The sequence below is a fragment of the Acomys russatus genome, chromosome 27, assembly GCF_903995435.1.
Source record: "Acomys russatus chromosome 27, mAcoRus1.1, whole genome shotgun sequence".
Lineage (NCBI taxonomy): Eukaryota > Metazoa > Chordata > Mammalia > Rodentia > Muridae > Acomys > Acomys russatus.
Window position 1 is genome coordinate 57575882 of NC_067163.1, and position 24910 is coordinate 57600791.

General features: G+C 55.0%; 1 protein-coding gene across 1 annotated transcript in view; it reads right to left on the minus strand.

Annotated features, from left to right (window-relative positions):
• Myo9b (myosin IXB) overlaps positions 1-24910 on the minus strand; it is an 87834-nt gene that overhangs the window by 32672 nt on the left and 30252 nt on the right. Inside the window, 12 exon segments of the mRNA XM_051170042.1 lie at positions 2603-2681; positions 3071-3275; positions 3489-3630; positions 5668-5789; positions 8395-8529; positions 8984-9100; positions 10159-10248; positions 11866-11995; positions 12602-12702; positions 12931-13030; positions 14038-14100; positions 20072-20166. Coding sequence (XP_051025999.1) covers positions 2603-2681; positions 3071-3275; positions 3489-3630; positions 5668-5789; positions 8395-8529; positions 8984-9100; positions 10159-10248; positions 11866-11995; positions 12602-12702; positions 12931-13030; positions 14038-14100; positions 20072-20166 — 1379 coding nt within the window.

Genomic DNA, 24910 nt, shown 5'->3' on the forward strand with positions numbered 1-24910 from the left:
GATTAAAGGTGTGCGCCACCATGCCTGGCTCAGGGTCTATTTTTTAAGTGGCTTTTACTTAATCTTTACTTAATCATGCCACAGCCTGTGGAGGTCAGAGGACGGCTCCAAGCAGCCAGTTTTCCTTCCATCATGTGGGGACTTGGAGGTCAAACCTAGGAGCATCAGAAGCAGCAGCGAGCGCTTTCACCCTGAGCTGTCCAGCAGCTAGGACCTTGCACTTCTGCCCTTCCCTAGTGCCCACAATGACCCCTCGTTGTCTGCACTTTTCAGCTAGTGGCCACACTGCCTCATTCTAGTCCCATGTCCAGACATGGGGACACGTGACTGCTATTCCTAGGTTTAGAACTTCTTGCACCCAGCAAATGGCAGCCAGGAACTGTCCAACCCTCTGATACACAGGTGAGGCCACCTGAGGAACAATCTGCCACACGGCTGAGGCTGAGACCCCACCTTAAGAGGGTCAACGTTTTACAATTTTTAACTATGTCCGTTATGTATGTAGACATGTGTGGTACTGTGCCCATGAGTGCAGTGACCATGAAGGCCAGAAGAGCATGTCAGGACTCTCAGCATTACAAGCACATGTGGTTGTGAGCTGGCCCACAGGAGCGCTGGCAGCTGGGTCCTCTGCAAGAACACTGAGGCACTTCCACAGTCCACACTTTTGCCGGCATGGTGCCCAAGAACCAAGACACTCAGCAGCTGCTCTGCCACTAACTCCGGCCCTGGTTCTTATTTGTTACTTAGTAGCTACTTACGTATGTGTGTTTGTATCTGACGGTGCATGTGTGAACCTGTGTGTGTATGTGTGTGTGTGTCTGAGGGTGCATGTGTTTGTGTGTGTCTGAGGGTGCGAGCATGTATGTGTGTGCGTATAGATTCATGTATGTGTGTGTGGGGGGGCGGTGCACTGTGGAGATCAGAGGACATCTTGGCTCTGTCCAACTAAGGTGGGCAGACATGGTGGCGAGCACCTTTTCTCCTGGGACAATCTCACCAGCCTCACCCCAGTTATTCTAAAAGCATGTTTAGGCTCCGAAAGGTGGCCTGAAGGAGCCCCTGTGTGCAGCCCCATAGTGTGACAGCATGCACCATGCCTCATGCCTGGATGGATGCCATACTTACCTCCGCTCCCTCGCCCTCCAGGGAGGCACAAGAGCAAAAATGACACAGGTGACACAGGGTTAATGGGTCCCTTTACTTCCTATGCAGCCTTTCTGTCTAGAGTGCTCAGAGAAGTGGCTTCTACCCACCCCACATATGCCCTGACCTGGCCAAATGTGGCAGTGTGTCCCCAGGAAGGACACTGCTCTGAGCTCCCAGATGGCGGCCCTGGCCTGTGCCTCCCTGGTCTTAGGTGCGAAGGTCTGCCTGCTACTTACTTCCTGCTCTCATAGAAAGCCATGATGTCTTCAAAAGCGTTAACATCCAACTCCTCAGAGCGCTCAAAGGAGAAATCTAGCCCTGTACAGCTGCAAGGGAGAAGCTCTCAGTGAAGCCGCAGACAGCACTGACATAGCTTGGCTAGGCACACGCCACTCGAGGGAAGACAGCTATGCACAGAGTGGAGGCCTCTCCTTTCCTTGGCCCCTGTGGACAACTAACTCCTGATCTGGCTCAGAGCCCAGCCTGGATAAACTCAGAGTCACACTAGGAAGACAGCTGTGCATAACCATACCTGCCTTGACAGTTTCCGTGTCCAAGGGGCCTGCCTGGCTCTACGGCCACTGAGACACGGCTTTCCTCACTTTGAACTTCCTCTGGCAGTCGTTGAACATGGCTGCCCTGCCACATCGCAAGTGATGTGCCGGGAACTGAACCCAGAGGCTCACTAGTGTGAGGCAAGAGCCACAGCACAGATGCTAACCTGTGTGAGGCAGGTACAACAGCACAGATGCTCACCTGTGTGAGGCAGGTGCCACAGCACAGACGCTCACCTGTGTGAAGCAGGTGCCACAACACAGATATTCACCTCCAACCATTATGGTCAGCATGGTCTCGCTCTGCAGCCCAGGCCAGCTTCAGTATTTCAATTCTTCTGCCTCAGTCCCCAAAGCAGCTACAAGCACAGGCCAGCACTCCCTACCCACTCCCATGCACTTTTCTACCCCCTGGAGCCATGAGGACAGCTTAGTCACTGCCCAGGCTCACGAAATGCCTCTTCCATGACCATGCAGGGAAACTTAGTAGAAGGTAGTGTGCTGTCCAGGAGGAGTTATCCCTGCTCCTCTCAGCCCTGGGAACAGAACACAGGCCTCACGTCCAGTATTCTACAGCCAAGCCGCCCTCAGGCTGGGAGACTCTCATCAGTGTGTCCCTCTGCAGTAGCAAAGGCCCATAGCCTCCCTCAGGGGCCTTTGTGCTGACCTGCCTAGTCTTCCCCAAAGCTGATGCCACCCCAGGACCTGCCTTCTGGGGCCCAGAGAGGATCCAAGCACGGGCCTCTCTGTTCTGGGTCTTCTGGGCCCAGTCAGCCACTTGAGGGCTTACTCAGAGCCACAAGGCCCCTGGCTGATAGAACAGGGTTCCATGGTTCCACGACAGTGTGAACAGTGACACCTCATGGGGCTGAGGCAGAGCAAACTCAAGTCTCACTCACCGGTACAGTTTTTCTGAAGGGGTGTTGGCTCCTCGTGGTAGCTCTTCCATGTGACTTTGAGTGCCAGGGCTACTTATACCTGCTGGGGACACAGAATGGACCTGTCTGACAGTGTCCCCTCAGCACGAAGGCTGTTACCCCTGTGGAATAAGCAACCAATTCTTTTCTTCTTTTGAGAAAACAGGAATTAAACCCCAGACCTTTCATGTGCTATGCAAGTACTCTACCCAAACCAAGCCCCAGCCCGTCCTTGGGGGATTCTAGGCAGGGGCTCCTCTTGCCAAGCTGCACCTCAGCCCCTCTCTGTAGCCCTGAAGACAGATTCTCACTAATTTCTCAGTATGGCCCCAAGCCATGGCTTTCCTGACTGCCCCCCAAGGGGTTCTGCCCAGCTTTAGAGTGAGCCATAACTGCTTGTCAGCCATGCTACTTGCACCCTGGACTGGCACCATGGAGGATAGCTCCTACCTGCCGCCTTTTCAGCTCTCTCTGCCCGCAGGCGTCCAGCCTCCCGCAGCACAGCCATGGCCCTGATGGCAGCACGTAGCACAGCCCAGCGGAACACAGCAACAGGGTCCATGCCGATGAGCTGGCGCACGTAGGAGCTGTCACTGCCCCTCAGCAGGGCCACGATGTCAGGCCGCATGTAGTCCATGTTCTTCTCTCGGAAATCCTGGTGAGGGGGAGGAGGCTGGTCACTGCTCGGAGCCATGGATGCCCAGGAGCATGATGCAGAGGGTGACAGGGCGGCCCCAGTAACCCTCTGAGAGCAGCCAAGGGCCCTGAGTACACTGTGGGCGTGGTTGCTCCGCCTTGATCTGGCACTTCATGTGGGCGTGGCTGCCCCGCCTTGATCTGGCACTTCATGTGGGCGTGGCTGGCCTACCTTGATCTGGTACTTGACTCTGCCCGCAAAGTGCTGGATGACGAAGGCAGGCTCCAGGACAGGAGTGCCCAGGAAGTACTTGTTGCCCTCGTGCTGCTGCTTGAACTTGGCCAGCAGGGTGTGGCTTGTGGCATGCGGGAAGCTGCGGACAGGGGAGGATATGAAGAACCCACACTGAGTGCAAGGTGGGAAGGCGCTGGGCAAGGGGATGCCCAGCAGTGTGGGCAGAGGATGGACGGAGTGCAGTCAGTGCCAGGACCCCTTTACTGATTTCTTTACATGGTGTGCGCGCACGCATGGAGGTCAGACAGCCTGCAAGTGTCGCCACGTGGACCCTGGGTTTGAACTCGGCTCTCTGGGCTTGCTGGCAGTTAAACTGGCGTCTGTCAGCTTCTCACCACGCACTAAGCACATCCGTATGGCAAGTGTGGGACTACAGGATTAAGAGCGAGGTCCAGAGGGACAACTCTCATCCACCCCACAAGGCTGTCTCTGCTCCCCTCCACTGCTGACCAGCCAGGCTTGTTGGCTTCTGTCAACCCCCCAGGCGTGGGCCTGGCAGCACCTCAGGCCACTGCAGCGGCCTCTAGCTTTGGATCCACGTGTATGAGGATGAGCGCCCCGGAGCTGTGGCCTCGGGCCCTGAGCATCACACAATCATGAGTGCGGCTTGGCAGATGAAGCCAGGCTCTGTCCTGCCCTGGGAGAAAGGCAGACTGCGCAGTAAGAGGCCCCTTACACCAGGCTATTTTTGCCCCTGGGGAGGGAAACGCCTCCCTGGGCTTTGTCACACCCTGCTGGTCACAGCCTCACTGTAAACACAGGCAGTGCCAGATGTGTACCAGATGCCAGGCCCTGGGGCTCCACAGCTGGGGAGAGGAGGGGGGTCTGTCTGGCACTTGGGGCTGAGAAGACGGTCTGGGAGGTGGGGCACTCACTGCTTGGGCACCAAAAGGAGAAAATAATAATACAAAAAATGTTGTGGTGATAAATATTAACATGGCTTGCATCAGGAAACTCCGAGCAGAGCCAGTCAGACAGACAGCCCAGCAGGTGAGGGTGCTCGTGGCCAAGCTTGATGACATGAACTCTACCCAGGAACCACACGGTTGAGGGAGAGAAACAACTCAAGCTTGTGTTTTGACTTCTGTGTGCACATACATACTGCCACCCAACAACACCACGCTGCACCCAGTAACAATAAACGTTAAATACAGCCAGACATGTGCCTGCCCTGTCAACTTGCCTGCAGCAGGCAGCTGGAGGCCAGCCCCACCCTTGCTCTTGTTTTCAGGTGCAGCAGACAGCCTGCCTGTCAGAAGCTTGCTCCCTGGACCTTTTCTCCTCTGTGGCTCTGCTTCGCCGGGTGAGAATCTGGCCTGAGCACTGGGTCTGCAGCAGGACCCTCGGCCTTGTGGGAGGACGTCAGAATGCCAGGGAGGAAGAGCTCACTGCAGGGGATTCTGGGACTCTACCCCTCTTCTCTGCTTCTGTTTTTGAGACAGTGCCTCATGTAGCCCAGGGTGGCCATGAACTTGGCGTGTATCTAATAATGGCCTTGGACTCCATCTCCCAAGTGCTAGAACCACAGGTGGTGCTGGGGACAGAACCAAGGGCTCTGGCACACCTGACAGGAACTCCACATCAGAAACCTCTCCCTCTGTGGTGAGCAGCCTCCTGCCTCCTCAAGGCACAGCACCACGGCCAGGGGAGTTCCTCAGCCTCTTCTGGTGTTGCCAGGGGAGCCTGTCATGGAGTGGGGCACTAAGACTTGACAGTTCTTGTTTCCGGGCATGCAGTCTCCAAGACCACCGGGGGTGGGGGGGGGGGGCAGCAGACTTGTTAGCACAGCCACAGCAACCAACTGGAAGCCACCTGGTTTCTGCAAGTGCAGCTGGTGACCGAGATGCCTCTTGCCCTTCCCAGCAGGGCACACACTGCTGCCTCTGCACAGCCACAGCCCTGTTCCCAGGACCCAGCGAGCTGCCTGTGCTGAGCATACAGTGAAGATGTGCTCAGCCACAATACGAGAGCCACATGCCCGCCATTTCCAGAGCATGCTGAGCAGAAGCAAGGCCCAGGGTTTGGGCAAACACATTTGAGAAGGCAAGCAGCTCAGGGAACCTGGCTTGGTCCCCACACTGGCATGTGGTGGGATGGACGGGGCAGGAATGCTCACTTGCTCTCCTCGTCCAGCAGGTAGAAGAGGCCAGTGGGCTTCTTGCTGATGAGGTGGATACAGCCCACATTGTCCGTGTAGTCAATGTTGTGCCACGCGATGCCCTCACCCTGGTACTCCTCCTGCGGGATGACAAAGGTTAAGGAGGGCACTGCCTTGGATTCAGAAAGGGGGCTTTCCGCACAAGTTCTACCCCTGAGCACCGCCCATTCCCTTACTAGGGGATCCTAGGCAGGGGCTCTACCCTTGAGCCATGCCCCCAACCCTCCTGCCATCTCTACACGACTTACAACCCCCGCTGCCCTATTGCTGAAGAAATCATGAAAATAACAAGTCTAAACAGTCTCACTATTGATGTAATTTGTGAAAAGGGATTTTCCACTCAAAGCTGGTTGGTAGCAGCAAGATGGCTCTACAGTAAAGGGTCTCGTGGTCAAGCCTGATGACCTGAGCTTGGTCCTCAGGACCCACATGATAGAAGGAGAACCCACCGTGGCAAGCTGTCCTCTGGCTTCCACACATGTACTTACATGTATGTGTGTATACATGCACACACACACACATAACAAAAAACAAAACACACAAACAAAAAAACCCATAAAAGTTCACAGTCCCCGATAAGAAGTGCTGAGTGTGCGGGAACACACTGCAGGGAAGCACCTGCGCACCTGCGCTGACCACAGCAGTGCTGTCCTCTGATGCAGCCCAGCCTCCTCTCCAGCTCACTACACAGCCCAGGATGAATCCCTGCTCACCTGGCCTCCTCAGTGCTAGGAACAAGTGTGACTGCCATGCCAGCTTGCTCTGTTGCCTCATGTCACATGCTTTCCTGAACCTTACCCGCTGTAGCAAGGGCCCTAACTGCCTCCAAAGTGGTAAACTAAGTGACCTCCTCCTTTCTAACATTCTCAGCCTTGGGGGTTATATTATCATGACAGAAAACAAACAGATACATCGCAAAGTGATTTTGTAAACACACAATGAAAATGAGAAATTATTGAGACATGTGTTCTTCCCCCCAGAGCTACTCCCCACGTCTGCCTCATTCTCTTTGCCACCCGGTTGGGAGCAGTCATGTCCAAAGCTCCACAGCCATAGCCCATGGCTGCAGAGTAAGCCAATGTTTACAAGAATCCAGCCGGGTTCCCCCATGAGTCAGAGGGAGGAAGAAGTGTATGCAACAGAGAGCAGAGCCACCAGGCTACACTCCGGCAGACACCTAAATCAGCACTCGTTAAGGCACTTGCTTTCCAGCAGGTGGGACTCAGTGGTGGCGCACACCTGCCACCCCAGCACTCAGGAGAACCGGCAGTTCACTTTGTCAATGGTGAGATCAAAGCCAGCCTGGGCTGCATGAAACCCTGTCTCAAAACAGGCAGGGAGGCACTTTCTCCATTTGAGCAAACAAGGTGGCATCTGCCTGGACACAGGCCAGGATGGGCATGGGCATGGGCATAGCATCAAAGAGGTAAGGAGGTGGTGAGTGCCTTGTAAACTGTGGACACAAGGGTGGCCTCTCAGACAGCTCAGAGAGCCATAGTGGGCTCCAGCAATCCTCCCCGTAGGTGTGACTCACAGGAACCAAAAGCGCATGTCCAAGAGGACTTATATGTGTGTGTTTACAAGTCAAATTATAGAAGCACGAATTCAACATGAATTCACTCGGCCCAGCCATGCAGCTCAGAGTACTCAGTTTTTGTTTTTGTTTTTTGGTTTTTTGAGACAGGGTTTCTCTGTGTAGCCTGGACTCTGTGTAGCTGTCCTGACTCACTCTATAGACCAGGCTGGCCTTGAACTCACAGCGATCCGCCTGCCTCTGCCTCCAGAGCGTTGAGATTAAAGGTGTGCACCACCATGTCCGGCGGAGTACTCAGTCTTAAACAGGAATGGAATGCTGACACTTGAACAAGGATAAGGAGGGAGGCTGTCCTCTTAAATCAAACAGGCCGGCAGTGTGAAGGCCAGCACCATATGACTCCACTGACCGAGAGCCAGTGTCAAGAATACAGAGACAGAAAGCAGGAAAGAGAACACAGAGCCTGTGGGGGTGAGGGGGGGTGAGGAGGTGGGGTGCATGTGCGTGACTGGGACAGGGCCTCAGATGGGCCAGATATGGTTACAGAATGTGCACTCGGCTGCCTCCCCACACCTATGGGTCCTGCCCTCAGAGAGGCTGTCACAGCAGGGGCCATGCTCTAAACACTTTTAGGAGAAGGTGCACACCACTGCCTTGATGCAGTGGCACCTGAGCATCTGGAAGACCCGAGAGGGCTAAGCATGCCACGGAGTCAGGGATAGAGCACCACAGACTGGGCACCTGCGGTCCTAAGCCCATGCCCTACTAATGCTGAGGGGCACTGCTGGGGGTGGGGTTGGTGTCAGAGGGTGCCTGGCTGGGATGGGGTGGGCGTCAGGGGGTGCCTGGCTGGGATGGGCGTCAGGCGGTGCCTGGCTGGAATGGGGTGGGTATCAGGGGGTGGCTGGCTGGGGGTGGGGTGGGCGTCAGGGGGCGCCTGGCTGGGGGTGGGGTGGGCGTCAGGGGGCGCCTGGCTGGGGGTAGGGTGGGCGTCAGGGGGCGCCTGGCTGGGGGTGGGGTGGGCGTCAGGGGGCGCCTGGCTGGGGGTAGGGTGGGCATCAGGGGGCGCCTGGCTGGAGGTGGGGTGGGCGTCAGGGGGCGCCTGGCTGGGGTGGGGTGGGCGTCAGGGGCGGGCAGATGCCCACTCTTACCTGCTCCAGTTTGAAGATGTGCTGGGTGAAGTAGTACTGCAGCTGCTCGTTGGCGTAGTTGATGCAGAACTGCTCGAAGCTGTTCCGTTCAAAGTCCTCAAACCCGAAGATGTCCAGGACGCCAATGGACAAGCACTGGGAAGACGAGGCGCGGTTACAGCCAGGCCTCTGGGGAAAGCTGCCCTTGAGAGGAACTTGGGTGGACTGGGTGGGGCTGGGGGGTGAAGGCTAGCCCACCACATTCACGCTGTTCTTCACTCTCATCTGCGTGCTGCAGCCCGAGTGCAGACGCCTGGGTCCCTGCACAGCAGTGGCTCTCAGCCTTCCTAATGCTGCAGCCCTTTAATGAGGTTCCTCACACTGCACTGACCCCCAACCATAAAATTCTTTTTGTTGCTACTTCATAGCTGCAATTTTTCTGTTTGAACCATAATGTAAACATCTGATACTCAGGATTTCTGATATGCGACCCCCAGGCCGAGAGCCACTGCTGTAGAGGGTACGCGATCCTGTGCCGCCCTGGTGTTTGCAGAGCCCACAGGCTCTTAGCATCCATGACTTGTCCCAAGGACAGGGCCTGGGCACTCACAGAAACAGCCTCTTCCATGTCTTTCTTGTTGAGGAGGGCGTGGTTGATCCTCAGCACAATCCAGTCAAACAGGGCGCTGTACAGAGACTTGGCCATGGAGTCTCGGGCAGTTATGGCCTGTGAACAGAGAGGTGACTCACTAGGATTTTTCTTATTTTCACAAAGTCTCATGTATCCCAGGATAACTCTCTCCTCGGGCTGAGACTGCGGATGGCTGTGGCCACAGCCACCCTGGCACAGGTGTTATAAGGCTCTGACTCTGGGGCCTTGGGCAGAGGCATGTTATGGCTGCTCCATCTCTAGCCCTCACCCAGGGTTTCACCTTCCTGGTAGAGAAGTCTGCTTGCTCCTACACTGGCCCTGGGTCACAGCAGCCATGGAGGCTCAGAGCCTGGGGCTCCACCACAACATGGCACGTCACCAGCATGGCTGTCAGCAGCATGGCTGTCAGCAGCATGGCTGTGGAACAGCCAGAAGTGCTCCTCCACACCCTCCTCCCAACCATCTGCTGCAGCTGTCCAAGTGTCGCTCTGCTCCTGACTTTCCTGGCTGTCACAGCAATGTTAGCGCACAGAACACAGTCTCTGCTGGGGGTGCTCACTCACACGGGGTCTCCCGGGGATACCTGACTACCCAGGGATAGGGTGCATTGCAGAAAGGTCAAGCCGTGTCAAGAGGAGCCCACAGAGGCTCACTGCCCACAAGCCTGCTGGGAATGTAACCACTACCCTGGACTGTAAAGCCTGTGTTCAGGAAGAGTAACTCTACCTAACGATGGCCTGGACACTGGGGCACAGCGGCACATACCGGCCACACGAGGTAGCTGGGTTGTCCCAAATTTAAGTTCGGCCTGGGCTATGGAGTAAAACTGTCTACCAGCCAATAACAAAAGAACAGCTGGTGGCAGCTGACACAAGCTGCGAAGGACTTCCTTTCAGTGAAAAGGCTAACAGCAAACATCTCTGTTCTGAGTGGCGAGGCCTCACCTGCATGACTGGCACAGTGCACTGCTGCCATTTCCAATCTGTTCTGAGAGGCACTGCTGCTAACCTCGTGCTGCACCCAACACACACACCAAGCCCTCCGGCCTGTATGCAGAGCCCAGTGCTCTGTGGCTCAGCAGGAGGCGCGCACGTGGGGTGGGAGGGGCACAGCCCTGCAGGGCTCACACTCACCTCACTGAGGCTGTAAGGCAGAATGAGCTTGTCGTTGGCCGTCACCGTTTTTCTCTTGGTCAGGACCTCCACCAAGGTCTCCCGCTTCACCTGTTTCCCGGGAGGGGAGGGGAGGCACTTGTTGGGGCGTGTGCACCATTAGGGAGCTGGGGGAGGGCGGACAGACCCCAGAGGCTGGGCTGAGGGGGACCCTCCCTACACCTAGCACCCTCTTCTGGCCTCCACAGGCACTGCATGCGTAAGCACATACCTACCTGCACACACATGAGGTAAAAAAAAATAACCTAAGAAGCAAAACAAACAACCCCTCCCAAGGTGTGGAATTAAGATCTTAATTCTGGAACCAGAAGGCAGAGGCAAGTGGATCTCTATGAGTTCAAGGCCAACCTGGTCTACAGAATGAACTCTAGGTCAGCCAGAGCTACAAAGTGAGACCCTGTCTCAAAAATAAGGAGGTAAATAAAAAAAAACTAAAAAAGCAATATAAAACTTAAAAGCAAGAACCACAAGTCCATCCAGGCATGGTGGCATACTGAACGTAGTTAACGCCTGAATTCAGGAGGCTGAGGCAGGTGGTCTCTGAGTCCTAGGCCAGCCAGAGTGAGACTCTATCTAAAAAATAAAGAAAACAGAAAGGTAAGCAGAGAGAGGCCTGGCTCAGCAGGGCAAGACCAAGACTCACCCAGGGGCTCCAGGCCCTGCAGCGCCTCCCCAGCAGTGAGGTCTTCTGCACTCAAGGCCGTGGGTGGCACTTCCACCTTCTCCCACCAGGGGTCAGTAGAGCCCCAGTGGGATGAACAAAATCCTAGCTGCATCTGCACATGCAGGCTTTGTGCCTAGGCAGGTCTTGAACTTGGAGATCCTCTGCCTCAGCCTAGGCTGGTTAGGATGACAGGCCTATGCCACCACACCTAACCCCAAAGTGTATGTTTTAAATTTCACTGTTAAAAAAAATTGTGAGCTGGTATGCTAGTGCACACCTTTAATCCTTATCACTTGGGAGGGAGAGGAAGGTGGATCTCTATGAGTTCAAGGCCAGCCTGGTCTACAAAGCGAGCCCAGGACAGCCAAGGCTACACAGAGAAACCTTGTCTCGAGGGGGGAAAAAAAAAGCTGTGTGCATGGGTGCTCTGTCTAAATCTCTGGCAGTGCACCACGTGCATGCCTGACACTTGAGGCATGCACCAGCTCCCAATTTGTGTTTTTTGGAGACAGGGTCTTATATAGCCCAGGCTGGACCTGAACGTCTTATCTCCTTGCCTTTACTTCCCGAGTACTGGGATAACAATCATGTGCCATCACGTCAGGTTTGTGTGGCACTGGGATGCAACAGAGGGCTTTGTGCACAGTAGCTAGCCCGCTGCCACACAGACCTGCAGCCTCAGCCTGGCGGTCTCTGGTTTCCTTTCTTTACACTTGCGTGTGTGCTTGCGTGCACATGCGTGAAGGAGAGCACAGAGGGCGTGGCTTCCAGTGCCCTGCAGCTACCGTGGTGGAGAGGACTGAGCTAGAACACCTAACCACCAGCACCTGCCTACTCCAGAGTGGGCGCCAGACACACACAGACAGACAGACACTGACAGCAGCGGGAAGGGGGCATCCTGCGATGACACGAGGAAGCAGGTGGCGACAGAAGCTCCCTGCTTGCCCTGCACCGAGGCTGCTGCGCTGTGCCAGGGGCAATGAAGGATGGTGGGGACAGGGTACCTTCAGGAGCACGGACAGGGTGTCCAGCACCTCGGGGGGCCCGACCTCCAGGCCTTCATCCCGGCCTGTAGCTCTCTTCTTGTAGGTGACGTTGCCCAGGTACAGGATGGCTGAGAGGACGGAGAAGATCCTGGGACAGAGAGGGGCCATCACCCGCACTTGTCTCTGCGCCTCATCTCCTCAGCCAGGCTGAAGCCACGTCCTGCCCCACAGCCCCTGCACCCGTGCCCAGTGCTGCTGCCGCTTGGACACCACACTTGGCTCAGGTGGTGCTTGAGACAGAGCCCAGAGCTCACTCCTGCTACCAACTGTGCCCCAGCCACGATGGTTTCAGAGATGGGGGTGGGAGGGTCAATTTATGTAGCCCAGGCTAGCCTCACCTGACATCTTCCCAAGACAGAGACGGTTAATCCATATCACCACCCAAATGTACTTTAACTTTTTTGCTTCTTTGTTTTTGCTAATAGACAGAGTCTTGCTTAGGTCTGAGCAGCCCTGAATCCACTATGGAGACCAAGCTGGCCTTGAACTTTCAACCTTTTCCCTTTTGCCTTTTTAAAATTTCTTTTGAGATTAGGCCTCACTTGCAGCAAAGGCTGACCTCAGACATGTAAGCCTTCTGTCTCCCCAGTGTGGGGTGACAGCTGTGTGCCACCACACCCAGCTCCCAGCTGCAGCCCTTGCCTGTCCCTATGGGGCTGCGGGTCATCTCCTGGTGGCTCAGCAGCCCACTTACTGCTTCTTGGTGGCGGGCAGGAAGCCCACCATCTCCATGGCCTGCTGAAGCCTTTCAAAGTCATGTTTGAGGTCTTCTCCATCTTCAATATTCAAGTTATGCTAAAAAAAACAAAGGCGTGGGCACTCAGGCACTTCCGGCTGGGAGGCCAGTGAGCAGGGTGACTCAGGCTGGACAGGAGGGGGCCAGAGCTGCATGAATGGGGGCCTTTGTGTGTAGTGTGCTCAGGGCTGGGCTGAGGGCCCCGCAGGGCCGGGCTGGCGGCCTCTGACCTCCCCGTGGCAGACAGCCTTGGGTCCAGAGGTGGCACCATGGCTGCAGCTGTTTACCTGGTTGAGGTAGAAATAGTCTTGAGGCTGCTTCAGCTGGAACTCCTGGCGCTCCTCCTCACTGACACCCAGCAGCAGGTAATAAAACACGTGGTAGTTCCTGCGGGTGGCCAGCAGGGCGAGTCAGGGCCCACAGTAGAGGAAAGGACACATTAAACAAGATACAGCATGGGTGGGATGGCTCAGCTGGTGAAGGCGCCTGCAGCCAAGCCAGAGGACCCTCAGTTCAATCCCTGAGACACACTTGGTAGAGTGAATGAACTGATTTCCCAAAGCTGTCTTTGGACGACACATGTGTATCGTGTACGTGTAAACACACACACACACACACACACACACACACACACACACACACACACACACAAATAAACAAATATAATAATAAAGTTACAAAAAAAAAAAAAACTTCAAATAAACACCTCTTGGCTAGTGTGGTGGAGCACACCTTAAACCCCAGCACTCGGGAGGCAGAGGCAGGAGGATCTCTGAGTTGAGGCCAGCCTGGTCTACAGAGCGAGTACCAGGGCAGCAGCCAGGGACACACAGGGAAACCCTGCCTTAATAAATAAATAATTATTATTACAAAAAAGGAGTTTCTCAGGTGAGTGGAGAAGATCTGTTCCGTAAGCCTGGGTCTCACCCTGAAGCCCAGCCTGGCCTGGAACTCAACATCCTCCTGCCTCAGTACCCAAGTGCTGGCTCACAGAATGTGCAGCTGGGCCGGCTCTGAGGTGTTTCTCAAACACATTTCTGGCTGACACTGAATAGCCTGGAGCGTGCAGGGTGGGCAGGAAGGGCCCAAGGCTGGAGGCCATGGAGGCAGGCGTGTGGAGAAGACGAAGAATGGACAGCTTGAAGACTCCAACCACGGCTCCCCTCAACTTACTGCACCCCTATGAGGGCCAAAGCTTGAGTAGGATTGTGTTCTGCCAATTACCACACCCTGGGGGCTGGAGAGCTGGGGGCTCTTGCAGAGGACCCACACACGTGCTGGCTAACAATCCCCTGGACCTCCAGTTCCGGGCCCCCTGGCAGCAGGCACACACAAAGCACTCACAAATATGCGGCAAACAGGCATGCACAGTAAAAAGGAAGATGATGCCCCACCGCTCGTCCTTCTCCCGGGAAACCAGGCGTGACTTCTCAAGCAGGTACTTTTCCACAACAGCTCTGTCATGAAAGAAAAAAAGGGAGAAATAAGATGTAACACGTTAGTGTTGATGGTTCTTCTAGCTTTTGCTTCAGCTAGAGCTGAGGAAGGAACAAGAACCATCCATTTCAAGGCGCCGCCTATGAACTCCCTGTCCCGTCCTGTACCTTCTGAGTGTTGGGGTGACTGACACATGCCACCCCGCCTGGCTTACCCCGTGCTGGGACCACACATGCAGCCACACACACTCTCTGCTGAGCTGAGATCCAGCTTCTGCTGCTTTGTGAGGCCTGGTTTCACTGTGGAGCTGAGGTTGGCCTCGAACCCTGCTTCTCCTCAGCCACTGCTTCTGCGTGCTGCTGGGGTTTCTGTAGTGCCAAGGGTGGAACCAGGGCCTTGTGCTTGCTCGGGAGGCAAGCGCTCATGCCTAAGCCACATCTCTGCTCCGGCCTACAAGAGGGACCATGTGCTGCCTGTGTGAATAAGCAGCTACAGACGCCCTGAAGTTGACGCACGTGGCTCTGACTTCAAGTTAGAACCTGGAAGCCGCTGACCACGGTGTTCCCTGGCACACAGAGCACGGGACACGGAGCCTGACAGGGGACCAGCCAGGGCAGGTGAAGGCATGTGGCAGAGGGTTGCCAGGGGTATTTCCGTGTAAGCTCACGTGGCTTCCCCGCCCGCCTGCTTATTGACAGCCGACAACACACAGCTCATGTTTAAGTTACAACTTGGGCTGGTGAAGTGAGTCAGCAGGTAAAGGCAGTGGCTGCCATGTCTGACCCTCAGTTTGGTGCCTGCAGGGCGGGAGCAGAAGATCGTCCCCTGACCACCTGCACAGAAGAGTGTGTGTGTGTGTGTGTGTGTGTGTGTGTGTGTGTGTGTGTGTGTGTGTGTGTGTGTGTGTGTGTGTGTGTGTGTGTACACTCAGAGATTTTAAAATAGTAAATTTACAGTTTGGCCTGTTTTTCCTGGGGCCTCACGCATGTTGAGCACTCTGTCTGCCCTGTACTACTGGTCTGTGTGGGGCTTTTTGAGGTGGGGTTTGATACAGGGTTTCTCTGTGTAGTCCTGGCTGTCCTGGACCTCACTCTATAGACCAGGCTGGCCTTGAACTCACAACAATTGGCCTGCCTCTGCCTCCTGAGTGCTGGGATTAAAGGCGTGCGCCACAGCTGGGCATGACCCTGTTTTGTGTTTAAGTCTTTTCCTCTTCTTGGGTTGTTGGCCCTATCACTGAGCTAGCTCTGCTTGTTACATATGAAAGCACAAGACACCCCTTGCACTCACCAAGCAAGCACTCTCTGGCTGAGCTGCACTCCATCCCCCACTCCACCCCAGCACTCAGGGAGACAGAGGCAGGTGCATCACTATAAGTTCAAGGCCAGCCTGGTCTACAAAGGACAGCCAAGGCTACACAGACAAACTCTGTCTCAGGGAAGGGGGGAGGTAAGTTTTGTCTGCTTAGGGTGTGAGGGTGGCATGTGAGGCACAGCATGGCGGGTGTTAGAAGACAACACCTGGATTCCTGGTCTCCCTCAGGATCTCTACTCTAGACTGCTGTGATAAAACAGCCCAGGGAGGAAGCCAAGACAGGGTCCATAGACAGTGCCAAGCCAGCCTGATCCGGACTATCCGTCAACCAAGGCTTTCCTTGTCTGGGGTCAGCTGACTGGAAGGATCTCTCTTGTTCGTGTTGCTGTACACTGCAGGTCACGTGGCTCACAGCTTCTGGCTGGTTGTGTGGACTCTGGCTCGTTAGGCGCAGGGGATGATGGATGCACGGCACACACGGGTTTGTGGGTGTGGAGCTCTGGTTGTCAGGCTGGCACAGCCAGCGCTCTAACCACTGAATCATCTTCCTGGCTGCCCTCACGTCATCTTTGCTGAAGCGCAGGGGCAACTGACCCACAAGGGTCCCTGGCTGTATCCATACAACTTGGCTTTCTGGAGCTACTGTTTCCTCCTGGTTCAGTTCAGGCCTCCCATGAGGTATGAGGACACTGCGTGCGTGGGTTTGCGTGTGTGTACGTGGGTGCCTGTACATGTGGAGGCTTCAAGTCTTTCTGGATCAATTTCCACCTTCCATACTGTGGTAGAGTTTCGCTGAGCACTGAGCTCGCCCATTTGGCCACTGTAGTTGGCTGGCTTGCTCTGGGACCCGGGACCCCAACCACCCCCCCCCCCAACTCCTCTGCCTCCTGAGCGCTGGGATGACAGGTTATTGCCACACTTGCCTGCTCGGCTTCCATGAGTGCTCTGCGGATTCACATCCCACAGCATCTTAGTACCTCAGGCACGCCCAGGACCTCTCAGGTCACAGGACAGGTTAGTGTGGAGTGGGCACGCCCCTCATGGAAGCTGGAACGTGCTGGATGCCAGGGCTGCAGGAGCGGCAGTGCCTGCTTCCTTGGGACCTGTGGTGTTCCTGGCACCTTCTCCGGCATTGCAAACTATCTCCCCCACGCTCGGGTGGGTACCATGGCTCCCAATGACACATAAGGAGCTGAGACCCTACAGGACCCTACAGGAAGGAAGGGTCCGGCCTGTGAGCATCTGAGAACCTCTCCACCTGAGCCTGTCTTCTAATTTTGTTTATTTTCTGTTGCTGTGAGACATGGTGTCACTGTGACCCGGCTGCCCTGGAGCTCATTCTGTAGATCAGGCTGGCCCTGAACTCTTGTGAGAGCCGCCTCTGTAGGACAGTGCCATTACGCCTGCAGGGAGACTCGGTGTGCAGGGCAGGTTCCTATGGCACTGCCCCACTCTGGATTCTTTTATACTAAGATTACGAGCTGCAGAGATGGCTGGTTTTGGTTTTGTTTTTGTTTTTTAGAAACAGGGTTTCTCTGGACTCGCTTTGTAGACCAGGCTGGCCTCGAACTCAGGGATTCTCCTGCCTCTGCCTCCTGAGTGTTGGGATTAAAGGTGTGTGCCACCACTGTCCAGCTGATGGCTGGGCTCTAAAGAGGGGCTGCTCTTCCAGAGGACCTGGGATCCAGTCCCAGAACCCACAAGGCAATGCACAATTGTCTGTAAGTCCAAATTGCTGGAGCTGCACACCCTCTTGTAGCTTCTGTGGGCACCGTACACACAGCGCACAGACAATCCCAGCTGACCCTGACCCTGGCCCTGGAACTCTCAATCTCCCTGCCTCTGCCTCCTGAGTGCTTAGGTCACACAAATACTTCCTCCTTTTGCCCCACCTCTCAGCCTGTCCTAAGCCTCTCAGCCTGTCCTAGGGCCAGTCTCCTGTACTGAATGTTCACCCCTCTCCCTGCATGCAGGGGTAGATCACTCTACTCAGCAGAGGACAGGTCAGCTGTGTGGAACCAGGCTACCACTTGCTAGAAAATGGCTGGCCAGCTCTCTGTTCCCAGTCTTTGGTGATTTCTGTTTTAGACTCTAGGCAGGGGCTCCGCTCCAGACAATTCCCCCAGCTTTTTAGATTTTGAATTTAGTTCTATTTTATGTGAACCAGTGCGTTGCCTGCACGTGTCTGTGCCGCGTGAGTGAGTGCCCACGGAAGCCTGAGGAGAACATCAGCTGCCCGGGACTGAAAGTATGCCCCTAAGTTTTGGTTTTAAAGGTCTGAAGCCAGCAGGGGGTCCTATGAGAGCAGAGGCCCCTCTGAGCCCTTCTGCACACACCGGGAGCTGAAGTCTCAGAACCGGGGAACCTGGACCACGATCACATGGCTGCCCTGGGCTGTGTGAAGACACAGGACAGAAGTGTGAGTGGACACAGTGGGCAAACGGCAGGCCATGGCAGCCCCGAGGCTCAGAAGCGAGGCTGGGACCATGGATGCTGATCACAAGGGAATTCCTTTCTTGAACCATGCCCAACGATGCAGCAGGGCAGGGGTGTGAGGCAGCAGCCGGGCAGCCTGCTGAGCCCCAGAGAGAAAAGTTCATCCAAAGATCTAGTCACCAGGGCCACTGGCCCTAAGCATGCTGGGAGCCTGCGGCGGGGAGGCTGCACCCACTAGGTAGGGGCCAGCAGCAGTACCTGACAGAGTGTGCGAGTGACCTAACCAAGCACTTATTTATCTGGCTTCATGTTCTGTCCTAGTAGTTTGTTACCCAAGCTTGGAAAACAAGAAATGGAAAATTGCAAAGTAAGTGGATTGTAAGTCTGAAGTCATGTGGTGTTTCAAGAGAAAGATGAGATCCATGCCATCCTTACACTGTCCTTCATAGTCCTGACCCCTCCTGTCAGCTACTCGGCAGCCATCTTGTGTACTGAGCATCTGTCACTGTACTGTAGTGCTGCCTTTAGACTCTCCCCACCTGGAGGAGAGATTAGCTTAGCCATGACCCAGGTATCCTGGTGAAGAGTGTATGCCAGCTGGATCCATGGGCACGCAGCGCAGGTGGCACCTGAGCCCCAGGCAGGACTGTGGGGGCTGAGGCTAAGCACGGAACGTGAAGTCACAAGGGTCCAGAGCTGACCTGACCTTCATCAGGACCCTCAGTCCACACCCTCAGCAGAGCCTGCCCAGTGTGGGGAGGGAGGGCTGCCAGAGGGTCAGCCTTTCCGTCCACATCCAGTGTGAGCTGTCAGCAGACGACTGTCCACGGCCTTGACACACAGAGGGGCCTGAATCCTGGGACTGCGGCAAACCTTACTGTGCTATAGAGCATCCCAGTGCATCTGCTGCCCAGTGGCGCATGCCCGTGAGTGACGAGGCTGCACGTCCACCAAAAGCCACCTCCACCCCTGCCTCATGCCCTTATACCCACCTGTCAAGATCTGGTGCTCAGCCCACCCCTGTGGCCACTACCACACAGGTCTGCCTGTTACTCATCCACTGACCCATGGACGTTCAGGCTACACACATCTACCCAGTCCTGAGACAGGCACCTACTCACCCACCCACTCACCTACCCAACCTGTTACTCTACTCAGCCACCTACCACCCACCCAGGAGCCAACCCATCGACCAAAATATCCACCCACAAGTCTATCCATCCATCCACCCATGACTCCATCTGTGCACATAACCGCCTACTCACTAATCTACTCATTTCTTCATCCACTCACCAATGCTCTCTGCGGACTAAGCCATCTGAAAGTCTGCCTGGCCACCCACTAGTCATCCCTACCTCCTTCACACAAGACCTATCAATCTATCCATAAAATTCCTAACCTATCCACCAACCTACCGATCTATCCACCCATATATTCACTCCCACAAAACCCTCAACCTATCCACCCACAAATCTATCAACCCATCCATCTACCCATCCATCTATCCACCTCCCCACCCATCCATCCACCCACCCACCCATCCACCCACCTCCCCACCCACCCATCCATCCACCCACCCACCCACCCATCCATCCACCTCCCCACCCATCCATCCACCCACCCATCCACCCACCTCCCCACCCACCCATCCATCCATCCACCCACCCACCCATCCACCCACCTCCCCACCCATCCATCCACCCACCCATCCACCCACCCATCCATCCACCCACCCATCCACCCACCCATCCATCCTCCCACCCACCCATCCATCCACCTCCCCACCCATCCATCTATCCATCCAAAATCTACACATGCAGCCACCCACCCGTCCACTAACTTGCCCACAAAACCCTCAATCTATCCACCCACCCAGGAATCCATTCAGGCATCCAAGCTGCCATTTGCCTATACACAAAATCTACACATAAATCCAGCCACTCACACATCTATCCCTTGAGCCATGAATCTACCGGTCCACCTCTGCTTAGCCACTGCTGGCCCTTCAGTACTTCCTGGGACCGTCTCATCACACTGCTGTCTAGCTCTGTCTCCGGGTAAGGGCCTCACATGCAGCTGGTGCTAGAGCACACCCCTATGCTGCCTGTGACACCCCCAGCACTTACACACGGAAGGGCTTCAGTGCACAGACCTGCCCCTCAGCGCCATGCTCAGGGGGTACACTGGGGCGCAGCGCTGGATTCCAGCCTTAGCTTGAGAGGCCCAGACAGAGTGACCTACCCCCTCACGATGCCGCTTTCCAGGTAGTTGACTTGGATGAACTTCCCGAAGCGGCTGGAGTTGTTGTTGTGGGCAGTCTTGGCGTTTCCGAAGGCCTGAGGGGACAAAGGCAGAACTTCAGATGCCAGCATGGAGTCTCCACGGCCACCACCTGGCCCCAGAACTCCTTGTGGGCATAGCATTCTTGTCCCCAGAGCTAGGTGGGTGCTACATACTCAGAGACAAGGCACAGGGCAAGAGAGACGGCTCAGTGGGTACACTTGCTGCCAAGTCTGACAACCCAGTTCTAAGAAAACCAACTCCTGCAAGCTGTCCTCTGACCCCCATATGTGCATGTGCACACAGAGACACACATAGATAATTGCAGTGAACAACATTTTAAGGGTTTTCCTTTTAATGTGTTTGAGTATTCTGCATGCACCTTGTGTACCTATGAAGACCAGAAGAGAGCATTAAGAGTCCGTGAAATTCAAGCCATCTCGGCAGCCCAACAAAGTTTCCCCCTAAGAGACAGGGTTTCTCTGTGTAGCCCTGGCTGTCCTGGACTCACTTTGTAGACCAGGCTGTCCTCAAACTCACAGAGATCCACCTGACACCTGAATGCTGAGATTAAAGGTGTGTGCCACCACTGCCCATCTCCAATAAAAAATTTAAAAAAAAAAAAAAAAAAAAAAGCAAGTTTCAGATGTGTGTGTGAAACATGTCTCCATGTGCTCAGCCTGTGAGTGCTGACAACATGGCTGTCACTCTGGGGTTAGGATGCAAAGCCTCATAGGGGGTGTGGGGTGTGTGTGTGTGTGTGTGTGTGTGTGTGTGTGTGTGTGTGTCTGTGTGTGTGTCTGTGTGTGTGTGTGTGTGTGTGTGTGTGTGTGTGTGTGTGTGTGTGTTCTGAGCCATCTCTCTCCAGAGCCTGTTGTAAGACTGGCTCTCTCACTCTGTGGCCTGGAGTTGGCAACCATCCTCCTGCCTCAGCCTCCCATGTGTTAGGAGGGCCAGGTGTCCTGGGATGATGGAGGGAGCTGCAAAGAGACCCTGGTTTGTTTGCTTAAAGGAGCTGAAGTGAGTCCCCATGGAAGGGTACATAAAATGCCCTGCCTTGTCCCCTGTGGGGCTAGGATGTCTGAGCTAGGACAGCCGACTTCTCAGAGATGCTGTCAAGGCACCTCAACCTTAAGGCTGCTTGCTCCAACAGGTGAGCCCTAGAAATCTCTTCTACACCCGAGAGGTACAGGGCTCACTTTTAAAGCGCTGGGGACAACTTTCCACACAGCCCTCTCAGCCGGCAGGCCTTGGTCAGAGGACAGCCAGGCAGCAGGGTCTGCAGGATGCAGGGGAGGCTGTGGGGCTGGCTTTTTTATTCTGCGATTACAGATGACCCTGCAGGCCAGGGCTTTGTCCGTGCCTGGTGACCTCACGCGTCTGGTATGTGTCTGAGCACACAGCGACTTTTCAAAGCCAGGCTAAAAATATCCGGTCGCTGCTATGATAGTAGAGGAGGGAACAGCTCCAGGCATGGCATGTGTCTCGGAGCACAAGGCTGGCCAGGGGCTGGAGGGGATAGCACCGTCTAGGGGTGGAGAACCCCGCCAACGCTACTGAACCCGCAGGCCCAGGCCGGGTGCCAAGGGAAGAAAGGGCTCAGCTTCACGGCCACACGCTTCTCCTCTCTGCTGATCTTAGTGGGCATGCTGCTGAGAAGAGAGCAGGATGAGCTCTGCAGACCTGCGCGGGCACAGGGCCAGGGGAGCACAAAGCTAAGCGGCCTGGGAGGCCAGGGCAAGCATGCTGTGAGCACACACAGCGGGGACTGTCTGCCCTTAAAAAGAGAGAAAGGAGGTTGGGGAGCAGCTGGGTGGGAAAAGCACATATGGTGCAAATGTGGGGCCCTGAGTTCAGAGCCACAGAAGCCACCAGGATGACAGACACAGGACACATGCCCAGAAGCCAGCAGGGCCCCATGGCAGAAATGAAACCAACCTGCCTCAAACAGGTGGACAGTGAAAACTGACTCAATGGTTTTGTGAGGGTTTTTTTTTTTTTGCTTTTTTGTTTTGTTTTGTTTTTTTGGTTTTTTTTTTCCGAGAAAGGGTTTCTCTGTGTAACCTTGGCTGTCCTGGACTTACTTTGTAGACCAGGCTAGCCCTGCCTCTGCCTCTTGAGTGCTGGGATTAAAGGTCTGGCTGACTGTTTGAACAGAAAATTCTATAGCTTCCTCTAGGATGCAGGTGTGTGTGTGTGTGTGTGTGTGTGTGAGAGAGAGAGAGAGAGAGAGAGAGAGAGAGAGATTGATTTGTGCAATGAGTGGAAGAGTTTAGACTTTTGGGGGGTCCTTTGCCTTTGAGACAGGGTCTCATGTAGCCCAGGCTAGCCTCAAATGATAAGTAGGCATGGATTCCTCCTGCTTCAGCCTCTCAAGTACTGCAACAGCTGGTGAGGGCCACCCCAAACTACCTAGTGCTGCGGCCTGAGCACCAGCCCCTTATGCTTTTTTCGATGGGTATTTCTCTCTCTGTGGCCCAAGCTGCCCCTGTCTCAGCCCTGAGTGGCTGGGGTCACAGGAGTGCTGTCAGCCCTGGCCCCTCCCTACTTGCTTTTGACAGCTGCTGTGAAGGGCAGAGCAGTCATGGGGACAACCCAGTCACTGAAGAATGACAGCCAAGGCCAAGGGGGCCGATGGGAGAGGTGAGCCGCATATGCAGCGACAGGAAGTGGAGCGTCAGCCTGACCTCACAGCTCCTCGCTCAGTGAAGGAGGAAGCTCTCCAGGGCCTGCCTCACACCCTACTTCCACCTAGAGGCTCTTCTGGTCTCTTCCGGCCTTGGGGCTCAGCACAGGCTCTGGAAAGCTGCTTGTAAATGGACACATGGCAACTACACACGTCAGGGATGTGGTTAGGCTGGGTGACTGTGAGACACAAAGCCCCCCCACCCCCGCGCTCAGTGCCCCCTGACCATAGCAGGCACTAAGTGTCACCTACAGATGAAGTGGGAACCAGAACAAGGGACTCTGGAGGCCAAGATAAGTCACTCTGAGATGGACCAATTCCCACCAGGAACAGAACAGCAGCAAATCTCAAGTAAGGCTGGAGATAGCACAGAGAGTGAAGTGTTCACCATGCAAGTGTGAGAAGCTGAGTTCAAATCCCCAGAACTAACATAAAGCTGGTCACACAGTGTGACTGGAGGCGGGAGAGGAGAATCCCTGGGCAGCAGAAAACAGAGACCCTACTTCAGACAAGGTGAAAGGTGAAGGCCGCACCTGAGGTTGCCCTGACTCACTCCTGAGTCATGGCACGCACACGTGCACACAACCGCCTCTCCAACCCACACATGCAAGTGAGAAACCGGGAATGATACAAATCGTTACTGACATAGGAGTTCACCATGTAGCCTAGGCTAGCTCACAACCCCAACCCTCTTCCTTGGCCTCACAGAGCAGGACAACAGGTCTGCAACAGTCTGCTGAGTCACTGAACAAATCCTGAGACTTTGTCCATGTCACACAGGGACATCTAGGGCTCTCCTCTGCTCTCTCCAAGAAGACCACAGAGGGGAACAGCCTGGCTCAGACTTCCTGGGCTTCCCCAGCAGAGGCCGTGGCTTTCTCTGGCTGTCTGTCCTAGTAGAATCAGGACACTGACTCGGGTTTTTTATGGACAGCAATGTCCCCAGCCTACTCTTTAACGAATGAATAGACAGGGGACAGACTCAGATGTCCCTCCTCAGGCTGCATCCACCTTGGACTTTTGGGACAGGGTTACTCACCGGCCTGGAGCCCCAGGGACTGGCCTGTCCTGCCTCCCTAGGCTGGGTCATAGCCACTCCCTGAAGAGGGCGCTGGGGATGGAGCCGGCCTCACACCTGCTACTGGCTACTTTACCAACTGGACCAAGTACTAGCCTCCCCTCCTCTCCCGCTACCCCCTATCCCCCCACAAGCCATCATCACAATGTGCCTGTCCACTGTCTGCTCTGAAGCAGGGTTGGATGACTGGCTCTCCTCTCTGTGACAAATGCCCCACAGTGACTTGTATGAGTGCCTCAGGTGGGAAGCCAGGTCTTTGGTCACTTCACCCGAGGCGTCGCCCAGCCACACGTGCCTTGCCAAGGCTTTAACTAGACCAGCAGCCTCCTGTTACCTTAAGAAGCTCGTGGTGTCATTGCGAGACCCTGAGTTCTAGTGCACAACCGCACAGACTTGTGGTAGGGCACACCTGTCATCTCAGCACATGGGAGATGGAAGCAGGAGGTTGAGGAGTTCAAGGTCAGCCTCAGTTACATATCACATTAGAGGTCTGGTTACATCAAACCACTGCTCAAAAACAAGCCAAATTAAAAAACAAAGAAAACTGAAATTTCTAAAAACAAACCTCTCTCAGGTAAAGTATTGTTTGACACAGTCTAAATACTGTAGCCCAGGCTTGCTCCCTAACTCCTCAGGAGCTGGGATAACAGGTGTAAGCCACAACCAGCTTTCCCTAGGAATTAAAGGGCTTAGTATGCATTACCACGTATAGTCAGACGCAGTGGCAAAGGCTTATGAGCCTATCACTTGGGAGGCTGAGGCAGCGGGATCATAGAATTACAGCTACATTTATTTAACGTGACACCATTAGACGAAGCAAAACAGAAGCATGGTGCTGGTCCCGGGGAGCTTCATGCCAGCCTGGCACAGGCTAGAGGGAAGAGGGAACCTCAGGAGACACTGCGGGCAAGTCTGGGGGGGAGCTTCCTTGACTGATGTTGAAATCTGAGAGCCCAGCTCACTGTGGCGGTGATAATCCTGGGCTGGTGCTGAGTCTATAAGGAGCTACGAGGAGCACGCCAGTGAGCAGCGCCCT